The sequence below is a fragment of the Pan troglodytes genome, chromosome 13, assembly GCF_028858775.2.
Source record: "Pan troglodytes isolate AG18354 chromosome 13, NHGRI_mPanTro3-v2.0_pri, whole genome shotgun sequence".
Lineage (NCBI taxonomy): Eukaryota > Metazoa > Chordata > Mammalia > Primates > Hominidae > Pan > Pan troglodytes.
Genome location: NC_072411.2, coordinates 25,134,455 through 25,148,169, shown reverse-complemented (window position 1 = coordinate 25,148,169; position 13,715 = coordinate 25,134,455). Strand labels below are relative to the sequence as shown.

The 13,715-nt window shown below is 41.7% G+C and overlaps 1 protein-coding gene across 1 annotated transcript in view; it reads right to left on the bottom strand.

The window, feature by feature from the left end:
* CNTNAP5 (contactin associated protein family member 5) overlaps positions 1 to 13,715 on the bottom strand; it is an 876,147-nt gene that overhangs the window by 381,609 nt on the left and 480,823 nt on the right. Inside the window, exons 9-10 of the mRNA XM_016949649.3 lie at positions 8,303 to 8,452; positions 5,296 to 5,467 (exon numbers count right to left, since the gene is read on the bottom strand). Of these exons, the coding sequence (XP_016805138.3) occupies positions 5,296 to 5,467; positions 8,303 to 8,452 (322 nt within the window). The remainder of the gene's footprint in view (positions 1 to 5,295; positions 5,468 to 8,302; positions 8,453 to 13,715) is intronic.

The following is a 13,715-nucleotide window of genomic DNA, read 5'->3' as shown; positions in this document are numbered from 1 at the left end:
AAAGGGAAAACATGGACAAAAGTTTAAATAATGTGTGTCACATCTCAGACTGTGGGCGAGGTGGATTTAAATGTGTCCTGCTGCTTCTGAAAGCTGCTGCCACTTGCACTGGGATTCTGGATTTTTCCCAGGTATGGCCTCTGCTTCTCCCCACCTCAGACGCCTTCCTCATCAGCATCCCTGTTTTTCCCTCCTGGTTTGGCTTCACACCTTGGAGCCTGTCTCCTGTTGATACTCTTGGACAGCATTTGCTAATCTGTCTCTCCTGTCCTGGATCTTGAACCTCACGGGACTGGACATGGCTCCTGGAATTGACTGGGAATCATCTACATGGATGTGGGGCAGAGACTCTTTGAACCTGGCTCACCTTACTCCACTCAGACCGTGCTAGACATTGAATGCCACTCTGAATGTCCCCTCATAGATGGAATTACATCAGGCACATAAATGTTACAAAGAATCTGACATATTGCATATTCTTAAAAATTCAATCTGGTTGAGCATGAGAAAAGAAAACAACTTTTATGTGAGGAATGCAAGTCCTTTTACTTATCAGGCCAATAAAACATTAAAATGACACCCCAGTCATACTCTACGCCCCCACTTTGAGCTGTGTACTCACCTCTTGGAACTGCTTGTTATTAACCTAATAATGCTACACTGGACACACTAGAAGCCACACCCTACAGCTTAACAATACATAGCCAATCACTAATCAAATCTGAAAACTGTAAACCATTGAGAATTCCTGGCAGAACTTTATATCAGTTCACTCCTTGTCCTCCCATTTGCCTTTAGAAACCCAGTTGCAACGGCTGCTAATCCGAGTGTCTATTCAGGGCAACTTGAATCTGTGCTCCTGGATTGCCTCAAGCAAGCTCGGCCCAAATGAACTCTCTACTTATATTAATTTTGCATCAGCTTTTTCCTTTTAGGTCGACAATTGGAAAATGGGGTTACACATTTAGAGCCACTGACACAGAGTGACTGCCTTTTCCAGATCAGTGCCTCCTTGCTAGATAGTACCAAGGAGAGAATACACACAGTGTTTGACTCTTGATCATAACTTCAGCCCTGTGGGACCTTGAGAACACTGACATACGTCTCCAGGTCTTAGCTTTCCCCTTTTAGAAGGTGGGGATATTAGTGCCTCTGGACTCCTAGAGCTTCTAGAGCTTTTACAGCATCATATCCTACTCAGGGATAGATGTAAGTCAGTCTCACTCTCTCGCTCAATGCCTACCTATGAGTCAGAACTACAGAGGTGTATCAACAGCTGTTCACTGAATAAAGCCTTATTAAAAGTGACTTTTCTCTGTGATAGCTCAGACCAGGGGTCCTCAAACCCTGGGCCACAAACCAGAACCAGTGCTGGTCCGTGGCTTCTTAGGAACTGGGACCAACAGCAGGAGGTGAGTGTCAGGTGAGCAAGCAAAGCTTCGTCTGTACTTACAGACACTCCTCGTCACTCACATTACTGCCTAAGCTCCTCCTCTTATCAGATCAACTTCAGCATTAGATTCTCACAGGCATATAAACCCTATTGTGAACTGTGCATGTGAGGGATCCAGGTTGCACACTCCTTATGAGAATCTAATGCCTGATGATCTGTCACTGTCTTCGATCACCCTCAGATGAGACCATCTAGTTGCAGGAAAACAAGCTCACGGCTCCCACTGACTTTGCATTATGGTGAGTCACATAATTATTATATATTACAATGTAATAATAATAGAAATCAAGTGCACAATAAATGTGTGCTTGAATCATCCTGAAACCATCCCCCCAAGCCCTCAGTCCCTGAATGCCAAAAAGGTTGGGGACCGCTGGCTTAGACTATTGTGTTTTGCCTACTTCAAGTCAAAGAGGCTGGAAAGATGGTTATTATGAAGGACAGGGGCTTAGGGTGTAGAGATTATGAGGCTGGTGGTTTGGCCTGCAGAAGAGGGGCAGCAGCTGCACACTGTGTCCTAGAGGTTTAGAAGGACCGTGAACAGGGCACAGTGTGTGTCGGGAATGCCTTATTCTAATTCCTACTGCTTCCTTCTCCTATCCTGCCCATGGACTGCCAGGCACTGGAGCTGCCCAGTACCAACACCTTCCTGCTTCCAGAGCTGTGCGCAAGGCCAGTTCTTCCAAGTCCTTTCCTCCCAGGAGCCAGAAGATTTGGTAATTTGCCCATCCCTGAGATGCACATTGGTTAAAGTTTCTTAATCCCTGAGAAGAGACCCTTTTAGCTTTTGCTCAGGATGAAGTATCAAAGCTGGTTTGTAAGTAGTGCAAACTGGGAAGCAGATGTCAGGGTCTTAGGCACCACCTCAAAAGGAAGTTGCTTAAAGGACCTCCACCGGAGGGAGCTCTTGAGATTTTGGAACATTTGTGCCTCAGGTAGGAATGCTACTTTATTACTTTATTATTTATTTATGTATTTATTTATTGTTAGACGGAGTCTTGCTCTGTCGCCCAGGCTGGAGTGTAGAGGTGCCATCTCGGCTCATTGCAACCTCCATCTCCTGGGTTCAAGGGATTCTTCTGTCTCAGCCTCCCAAGTAGCTGAGATTACAGACATGTGTCACCACACCTGGTTAGTTTTTATTTTTAGTAAAGACAGGGTTTTACTATATTGGCCACGCTGATCTCGAACTTCTGACTTCAGTTAATCCGCCTTCCTTGGCCTCCTAAAGTACTGGAATTACAGACGTGAGCAACCGTGCCCGGCCAGAATTCTACTTTAGATGTCTTATATCTGATTTTCCCACGTGACTAGCACTAATAACTTTTAAGTATGTAAGATGCCAGGTTGGGGCCAGCAAAAAAGAAAAGCTGGCAGGGCGGGATCCCACTTCACTTTGAGAGAGAAAAAGAAGGGGTGGGACAACCACAAAGAGGCAAACGGAGGCCTGGGTCTCTACAGCCTGCAACAACGGACTGGCAAGGGGTCTCAGAGTAAGAAGAGATTCTCAGATTGTCCTCTGTGGGCTTTCCAGACAGCAGTCCAGGTAAGGAAAACCACTGCCAGCCTATTCCCTTCCTTTCTCCCAGCAAGTAGCAAGCTCCTTGAAGGCAAAGAGTTTGCAATTAACCTGAAATCCAGCTCACGTTGATTAACACATTAAAAATGAAACACCAAATTCAGAAAACACCTGCCCTTCTAACTCCTGCCTCTCTTCAGATAACATTAATTATGAGTTTAAGAAATAGTGACTCAAACACAGTCCCTTGCCCCAGCTTTCCCTTCTGTTAGACACAGTGCCTGGTAAATCAAGAAAAACTTACCACTTACTCACGAAACTAAACACAATCCCTTATTATACAATTAACGAAAGCACAATTGTATGTAATTCAATTATACAAGACTACAATTACACAAAACTAATGATGCAGTGTACATGGCAATGACTTTCATGCAATCAAAAATAATGAGAGCTTGCTTGATTAAAAATTAAGGTAGCATAAGAGACCCCTGTTGATAAATGTTCCCTGTATTGATCAACACTTTGGAAGAGGCTGCACTGGCTGATGAAGTAGGATGCTTCTCCCTCGCCATTACTAAAGACTATTGGTCTAGCCAATAGTTGCCAACCATCGCCTGCAATAACTTTTATTCTCCGAGCTCTAAACTAGCACATTTTAATGAAGCACATATTTTATTACTACTTTTTCAGCTGGTCAAATAGAAAAAAAAAAAAAAAACAAAGCAGAAGAGCCAGAAAATCTGCATGATTTGTTGATGATCCCATGCATAGTGATATTAATGGAGAAATGTGTGTAAATTTTCACCAAGTTACACAGCTCATTCTAGCGTTAGCAGAGACTATGCACTGCATGGCTGATTTCTGTGCCCCTCAGTAGAGGCACCTGCTACTACTCATTATTCCTCTCCTGAACTGGGGCAGTCACCTGCCTAGTTGTGGGCCAGCTCTCTTCCAATCCACCTTTCTCACTTCTTCTTGAGTACTGTTTCTAACAGGAAAAGCTAGCCACCTTCCTCTGTGGTTCTCACCAAGAGCATGAAACCAAATCCCACTGGTACACAAAGTTCTTCATGACTGGTCCTGCCCCACATCTCTGGACATATTCACACCAGGTTCACAATCCACAGTGGCCTACCATCCCTACTGAGCTATATATTATTGAATCTAAGACACCATTAATTGTAAGATATACAATTATTTTATATGCCACTATGAAAAATAGATATTGCCAATTCAACTATTAGAGATTTCAAATGCCTTCAAATGCCAAAAAAGTATTTTGAATTGATGAAATACTTGCAATCCATGCTTTCTCCTGCTTCTATGCCAATCTCCCTTCCCCTCTCAACCTTGGCCTAGCCTGCCAGTGTCTTCTCCTTTAAGATTCAACTGAGCATCACCTTCTGAAACCTTCTTCGACTCATTCTCAGGGTCAGACTAAGTTGCTGCTGCCATGTGTCTGACAAATAAGGGTGCATTTCTTGGTCATTTGTCTAACTTTATTGTAACTTTATTGCTAATTTATTCCCAGATGAAACATAAGCAGAGACCCTTTATCATCAACACATAGGCAAGCACTGAACAGATATTATTCACCCATTCTATAAACGATATTTGGACAAGGGTGAGCAGAACTGGAAGAATGAAGGAGGTAGGCTCTGGAGAGGAAAGAAGAAGAACATGGTAAACCTTGATGCAAATTCAGAATCCATCCTCTTTGGTTTTCTGCAGTGTGTCTTTGCATTTAGAAACTTCTAATATAAGAAGAGCCAGATCCCAGGGGAAATTGAGAGATAAAGTGAGTTTTTCTGATCTCTGGGCCAGAGAAGCAGTGGTAGGGGCAGTAAGAGCAAAAACCAGCCAAACCCAGGAGTAGTTGTGTGTTATTGGGCATTTCGGGAACCTCTGCTGCAGACTTCCCAGATGGTCTGATGCTCATCTGCCTGTGTTAGAAAGGACACCCACAGCAGTGAAAAATGAAATGGTTTAGGAGAGAAGTAATTCCTTCCTCCTTTTTGCTTTAACTTCAAAGTAATCAAATGTTGTTTATGCATAAAATTTTAATCCTTTCACAAATTTGTATTTTGATTTAATTTGCATATCCCATTTACTGCAAGTCAACATGAAGAGAGACTCAACTAATTTAAACGATTTTTTCTCTGGGCCTGAAATCCTTTCAGAAATATTTTCCATTAGGCAACTCAATTATGTCTAATGTGGCTAATGTCGGTGGATTAGAATTTTGCTTAAAGAAACTCATATTTAGAACAGTAAGAATGGGAAGGGGGTGGGAGAACAGAGGAGAAGAGACAATAATTACCTGTCTTTGATGCTACACAGATCAATGTGTAAATCACTAAAATTCCCCAGGGAACCTTGCTGAACTGAAATGAGGTCCTTGGGCTGGTTATCAATAAAGATGAGCCTCATGCAGCCTTGGAAAGCCTTAATGGGATTTAAACATTGGGAATCGGTGAGATTGTCGGGGCACCCTGTGGGACAGAGAAAAAAGATGAAGAAGAATGCTGAAATGATCCGTCATTGCTTTGGCGACCTATTGATGGAAGACCTTGAGGTCTAATTAGTTTGGTGCTTTCTCATTCACAGCAGTGCACACCCTTTTCATTGTAAATCCTAGGATTCTCAGGGAGGGGACAGAATTGGTACAAAATAGGGTATACTCCATCACTGTAGAGAAAATAAAAAGCGTGGCAAAGGGAATACCAATACAGTAACATGTGTCTCCTTCTTACTTTGTTTTTCCATTGGTAAACTATTTGCTATTCTTTTATATGGCATCCTTCACTCATCCCAAGGAAGAAATGTATTATAGCTGCTTCAGAATTTTGGTTCTGTCTTGAAACACATATCTAAATGCACGATTCAATTCTGAATTACACTTTCAAAGGAAATTACGCTCTGGGTAAGGATGGCAGCAGAGTAATTGTCTGGTTAATTGTTAGCATTAACAGGCTTAGTTCCTGAGAAAGGTACACACAGGAGCGTAACTGGAATTTTGACGTGATGTGCAAAGCAAAATCAGATGTTTTGCTGGTTTTAGAAGGAACTAAGGGTTTAAATGCATGTCATTTTAGGGCTGTAATAGCATATGGGAAAGGTTAATACTATACCTTTTTAAAGAGTGTTCTTAAAAAATTACACTGATTTAGTGTAGCTTGCAACCAGGGCATATCTACTTCTCATTAAGACGGGTATAGAGCCTTGCAGGTATATGAGTGCTTGTGCTCCGTACGAACTCCATCCCAATGGCTTTAATAGGTTCAGAGCATATGGGAATGCAACTTGAAACCATGGTAATAACCCATAAATAACTGGGAATTATTTCAGCCGTCTCTAATAGACAGTCACTGCTGGGCTGAAGCCCAGCAGCTGGTTAACAGCTCACAGGCACACTATAAAATGAAGAGAGATGCTACAACTTCTAATTGAAGCTGTAGAGAGAATTTATGTAAGTTGACTATTATTACTGAAACTCATTTTTCACCTTCCTTAAGTTTACAGTCTATGCGTGGGGCGTTTGTTTAAACACTGTTCAAATCACTGATACATCTTCACCTTCTAAACCTAGGGTCCCTTAAAACTTGCCTCTAAGAACGCTTCTTCAACTGAGGGAGGAGAGCCATTTTGTCTCTGAGGCATGTTGGATGCTTATTGTATCAGAATTATTTACAAACATTTCCCTCAAGAATAAATGCAAGATAGCGTTTTTTCCTCTGATGCTGAAATATTGCATAAGATGCAAAATTATTCGGTCTGTGAGGTTATCTTTTTGGACCCCAACACCCTTGTTCTACGATCATTATAATACATTTGTTCCAATCTCTGTTTTCACTGGTGGGCTGTGGGAACACAGATCTGGAATTGAATTCATGAGCTCTATGGCCTTGCACAAATTCTTTCATCTCAGCAAACACCAGTCTTATGATCTATTAAGTGGGGATATTACCTACTGCACAAGGTTTCTGCATGAATTAAATGAGGTTAAGTCATAAAAACTTTTGCAGAGACTGGACGTGTATTCCCTCCCTAAAGGAATTTGTTATCCATGCACAGGTGGAGGACATTTGAGGCAAAGGTCACAGGCCCTTCCTCACCCTAAAATCAAGCCACAGAGATATTGCTTCCCTCCTAGGAGACCTGGATATGTACACTGCACATGTGCAAAATCCCTTTTGCATTTTAAAGCTTTAACCACATTCCATTGGTATGAGAGAAGTGATCTGTAAATTCTATTTAAGAGACTATGCATAATTTTATACAATACTTCTCTTCAATTTACTAATAGGAAAAAAATAAGGAAACTGTAGACCAGACCCTGACTTATATCTATAGGAGCTGGAGCCAGTTTCCCCATCCCCTGCCATGTGGCACACTCTGTGCCATATGCTTACACCCTGGTCGTACTTAACTTTTCCAGAAATTCTGGAGGTGAGCTTATTTCCCTGTGTTTCAGATTAGGAAGTTTAGGGACTATAAGTATCTTTCTCAAGGTCAGACAGCTATTGAGGTTAAATCCTTTTCAGAGACTGTTTCTATAATACAAACAACTATGAAATTAGATATTAATTTTTAATGAAAAATACTTTTGAAAGACTAAATACATATATATATAGATATGCATTTATAAAAAATCAGTAGATGCCTAATTATGTTTTTCTTCACCATCAGCTTGTCCTTGTGTTTTTGTCATTGGAAAGGTTCCCAGGACTCACTTAACATCAGAGAAGGCAGAATGTGAATAATCTGAACTGGCTTCCACACCTGGAGTTACAAATTCATGGGCCTCCTAATTCCTCCTCATTCCTGGATTTCTGTGAGCATGGCCTCTAGGGTTGTGGGGAAGGAGGGGACAGGAGACTAAGAGAGGAAAGTGGCAGAGGAGGGGCCTGGGTGCTAAGCATGCTGATTGTGCCTTTCCACCTGAATTTTGCCTCTTGCAGGTACTGCTGACTCTTGATACACTTTCTCCAAGTTTTCAGCTGAGTTTCTCCTTTCCCATGTGATTACAGGGCTTGGCATGGCTACAAAACTCTCCTTTGGATGTGTTATATAACACCAGCTCTTGTAGCTAAAGTTCTTTTCTTCCTCAGCACTGACCTAGATAATTTATATTTGCACACAGCTGTGAGAGATTTTGCTTCTCACTATTTTGAGATTGAGGGTGTGTGTGTATGTGCATGTGTGTGTGTGTTTGTGTGTCGGGAGAATTGTCTAATTGACCAAACCAGAACCATCATAGTGAAATAATTGCCCACTTAAATTTCCCTCCCTTCTTAATTTTCCCTCTTAAAGACTGGAGAATTTACCTCCAAAATAGTAGCTATTTCCAGAATAAATCTGCACCCAAGTGCTGTCTGGAGCCGGGGGTGCTGCTTCATCATCCAGAGTGAGCGTGATGCGGTTCCTCCTGGCGTTGATGCTAACCGAGTGCCACAAGCCATCATTCAAGTTGCTGCCTGCAAGAGAAACAAGAGAGTAAGCATAGAGATGATGGGTCCAGAAGGCTTAGAGAGAGGGGGCTCATTTCCCAGCCTGCTGCCGTCCATGCCATTCTCAGAGCAAACCCACTCCTCACGCGGCTGGATACAAGCCCTTGGAAGGTTCACAAAAAGCATTGTTCTTCCTCTTCTTGCCACTTCATTCTAATCTCTTTTTTAAAAAAGATGGCTGAACTACTTCTGATATGTTTTGTTTTAAAACAAAAGGGAAAAATACAAAATGTTGTACACACCACAACCAAAGTTATGTCACATATTCTGATCTATTGTTGTATAAATGCAGAGGGAAAAAAAACCAGAAAAATAAACGAACTCAAAATATTACCAGCAATTTTAACTGAGTGGTAGAGTTATGAGCAATTTTGGTTTTCTCATACTTTCCTCCAATTTTAGGAAAAAGTAAGCTATTTTTAAAGTAGATGAGGAAAGCTAGATTCCAATGATGTGCCAGGCAGAGGCAGCCTCCTCTTGGAGAGAGGTAACATATAATCCAATTGCAGCGTTTTTCATACTAATTAGGAGACATTGTCAAAGTTACTCACTTTCATTAAGCTCTGATTTTATCATCTGTAAATATTATAATTCCTATTCCTTATTATTGTTAAAGGGATCAAATGAAATGAGGCACGACACTCTCTAAAGGCACTGGGAGAAAGGTGGGTGCTTTTGTAAGGTTCTTTTCTCTCCTATTCCATTGCTCCAGCTGTCTTTGCTGTACCCTGTGCTGCTGACCTACCTTACTGAGAAAACTGTATTGGGAACTAGTCATGAGGTTTCAACTATTTCCTTTAAAGAGTTTATCATCTATTAAGACTGTGTCCTGTTGGTGTAAAGTGCTTGCTGAGAAAATAAAGTCATATTAACTGATTGGTCACAAAGACTTTCTGTGGCAAGAGCACACAGCCACACAATTCTAAATGGTAAATAGTCATTTATTGTGCCCTGTTACATGTTGAGTTGTCTTTCCTCTCATTGTGTCAGTTTCCTCACTTGCAAAGAGGACAATGATTGTACTTAACAGGCCATTGTGAGAATTACGCCAGTTAGTCCAGCAGTGTATGCAGAACAGTTCATTTCAATCATATGTGGGCAGTCACATTAGCTTAAAAAATGAACAGAGCTGCAAATACGAAATGGTCTTTGGCATTAGAGGGTATGGATATTAACATCACATGATCTCTACCCTAGGGTAGTCCATTGTTAAAAGGCAGAGACATATGCAAGGAGGATTAAAATAACGTCTTTTGAGTTCAGGCTAGTGGGGTAGACAGAGAAGTAAGCAAACAACACCACCTCTTGCAATTCTGGGTGGAACAGCAATATGTGAGCAGAGAAGAAAGAAAGCCTAACTAACTCCATGTGAGGATCCCAAGAATGTTTCATTGAAGTGGGTGACAGTTAAGGGGAGTCGTGGAAAGTGAGCAAGAGTTTGTAATTCTTGGAGCAAGGGTTCCAGGAGACAGAGAGCCTATATAAAGAAACAAAGGTCTGGACTGAGAAGCAGGAGATGACAATATGAAGGCAGCTGGAAAGAGGATCCAATCACCCAGAGGTCTCGCATACCAGGCTCAGGAGGACTTTAAACAATATTCTTTGACAAATTATTCTGAAGAACACTTTTCCCAAACCAATTCCATCAGCATCTCTGGGCATGGGCCCCAGGCATCCGCATTTTTTCAAAAGCTCCTTGGGTGGTTCTAATGTGCAGCCAGAGATGAAAATTACAGCTTTAGAACATGGGACTCCACGAGGGCTCTCTAGGATGGTAATATCAGGGTGGGAGGTGTTTATTCAAAGAATCAGCCAGCACAAGAGCCAATGATAGCAGCTGGAAGGGGTCAAGGCTGGAGGCAGAACTCACAGGTCCTACTGCTTGCAGAGTCCCCAGGAGGCAGAATGAGAGGATCTCACCGAAAGTAGCAGCAGTGAAAATGCAAAGTAAGTGATGGATTCAGAGCTATTTCCGCAGGTAAAATAGACCTGCCTTGGTACAGCCTACCGGAGCAGCCCCAAAGCAGCCAGCTGGGAAGAAAACACTGAGGATCACCACAGAGGTGTGCCAGACCGTCAGAGTGGCAAGTGAAGAGCCGGTGCCCCTGAGCTCCCAGTTGGCTGGAGAGGCTGCCCTGGGAGAAACAAGCACCAGGCTTGGAGCCCAGCTGTATTTGCACCTGGGCAGCTGTGACCCATCTGCTCAGAGCATCCCAGATGTAGGACACCTGATGTGTTTTCGGCCAGATCTCTCAAGCCAGATCACTGCAATCCTGAACATCTGCTTGGGGTGAAGAAGAGAACCCAGAGGCTTCTCAGCCTGGTGGCCCCACTTCCTCCCAAAGGCAGTTGTCCTCAGACAAGACCAGGGTTTGGGTCCTGGCCACAGGGATTCTGCTAATGACACAGAGAATCTGTCAGGTGTGTCTTGGTGAACATTTGACTTCTTTCAGGGGTATTTGGGGAGCACAGTCAATTGTAAGTCCTTTTTAAAAACTTTCATTTGCATACTCATTTGAATACATCTGCATAACATATGGGACTGCATTTGCAGGTAAACTCTAGACTGGAAGGGAGTTAGTAACTAGTTCAGAATAAAAGTTCTAAATACTCCCTAAAGGCCAAGCACCCTGCTAGGCATAAGTGATACAGTAGAGAAGAATGTATTTATAGAGGCCACAGTGAGTGTCCCCTCGAATTAGGTATCTATCATGTATTCATGTTACAGATGGCACCGGCCTGAGGGGAGAGGGCTGCTCAATGGGAGTCTGTAGGATCATCTGTTGTGATTGTGGGTCCTGTCCTCTCCCCACATCGCCATCTATGTCTCTCTTTCAAGTTTTCACATAATGAGGGTTTGCTTGGTTGGTTGTTTTCTTTTTTTCTTTTTCTTTTTTGGTCTGCCTTTTCTTTAATTTGGTCTTTTCCTACATGTTCCCCAATGCCTGCAGCGGGAGCCTGGGTGAAAAGTTTAGCTCTGTGGAGGAAAATTATTAGAACAATAGTTCTCAATGCAGGTATTGCCTGGGGAGCTTTTGAAAATACAGAACCTGGGGCTCACTCCAGGTTAATTAAGTCAGATTTCTGGGGATTATCCCAGGACTTGGAAGGTTCAAAGGTCCCTTGGGATTCTGTTGTGCAGCCAGGGTCAGGAGCCACGTCATTGGAGGTGTCAGAAGAGAAAGGAAAGAAGCTGGGAAATTGGGACCCGCCCAGGAGAGCTGCTCAGGCATGGGTTTCAAGGCAAGTGAAGTGGTACATCCCCAGCTAAAAATCTCCACTTTCACCTGGTCCTCGTTTTCACTTCATTCTGTTAAAAGATCCAAAATAACATCCCTAGAGACTCTCTGAGGTTTTGTTATTAAAAATACTCTCTTAAAGGTAAAAGTGGGAGTGCTATTAATTATTCACAAGTTAGGGAGAAATCACCTTATCAGATTGCTTTTTTCCCAAACCTCCTTGAGATAAATGGCTTTGAAAGAATAGACGTGTCCAATAAGGAGAACAGGAAAGCAACATCTTTTAGGCCAAGAATGTCTTGATGGGGAAAAAAAATTATCTTAGGAGAGAAGAGCAGGATATTGAGGGCCAATATGGGACACCAAGCACCCCCACGATATAGGGGCTGAGGCCTAAAAGATGGGACTTGGGTTCCAGAAACAGATGAGGACATACAATTTCTGAACTTTAAAGACATGTTGGGTATTATTTGCCATCTCCCAGACTAATAAAGGATAAAAACTGATTATGCTCAATCTCAATGAGAATAGAGGGAAACAGTCAATTTTATATGTTGTTCGTGGCAGCCTAAATTTGCACATTCTTTCTGGAAGGCAATACACCAGTAAATATCAAAAATCCCAAGAATGTCATACCTCATTTCCTGTGAATTTTATTCTGAAGAATTATTTCTAAAATAGTAACAGAGCTGTAGCCAAGATTTATGTTGAAGGTAGTTCATGACACCATTATTTACAATAGCAAAAATTCACTGTTACCCATATTTCCCATAGTAGCAGGCTAGCTAAAGCAAATATGGTTTATTCCTAATATGGTATATAATGTAGTCATTAAACATCATAATGTCCAAGAATGCTACTGATATCTTGATAAGAGAAAAGCTCTAAATAAATAGTATGTGCTGCATGATTCCCATCTTGTTAAAAACTAACACCACGAAAAACACTGCAATAATGTAGAATGACAGAATCACAGATTCTTTTCTTTTATATTATACTGGAATTTTCAATGTTTTTTAATGTACATTTTTTATAATCTTAAAAAAACCTGATTAACTGTTTAAGCTGAAATAAAAGACAGAAAACTTTTTTGTCCTTTTAACTTTTGTTCTCATGGCTTCTCTCAGGTGCTGGAATTCAGCCTAGGGCATCAGTATAAAGGGTTCCTTACAGAGAGAGAGTTGAATAGGCTGCCCTGTGCTTTCCTAGGAATCAAATAAAGACTTGGAAAATTTTCTCCATAGAGAAAAAAAGAATGACAGTTTTCATCCTTCCAACTGAACTTGCAAATGAACCTTTGAAATACCCCAATTGTAAAAATAGCTAATAATACATCACACTACCAGTAACAAATGCCTATAATGTGCCAGGCACTTTAAATAATGTAATTCCTAATTCTTACAATAGTCCTGGAGGTCAAGTTGATTGCCCTCATGTAATAGATGTAACAGAGAAAAGTGGAGAGGCTGCCCAGGGCCCCATGGCTGCTCAGAGGCAGAGCCAGCGTTCAAAGGGAAGTGTGGGTACTGGAGCTGAGCTCCTTTTGCTCATCATGCTGGCAACGCCAGCCAGCCCTGCCCTGCTCCTGCCATCTCTTTGATGACCAAAAAGCTCTGAAAAGTTTTATGTTCTGCTATTGAATTCTACTTTGCTTTTATTTTTATTATTTTTTGGTAACAGATTTATTGAGATAAAATTCACATACCATATATGTCATCTAAAGTGTGAAACCCAATGGTTTTTAATAGATTCAGAGTTATACAATCACTACAATCAATTTTTAAAACATGTCATCATCCCCTAAATATACTCTGTAACCTTGATATACTGTCCCCCAATCCCCTTATCCCTGCACCTCCAGCCCTGGCCAACCACCACTAACCTACCTTTGTGCCTCTATGGATTTGCCTATTCTGGGCATTTTATATAAATAAAATCATACATTATGCTCTATTTTCTGACTGGCATTTTTTCCTTAGCATAATGTTTTT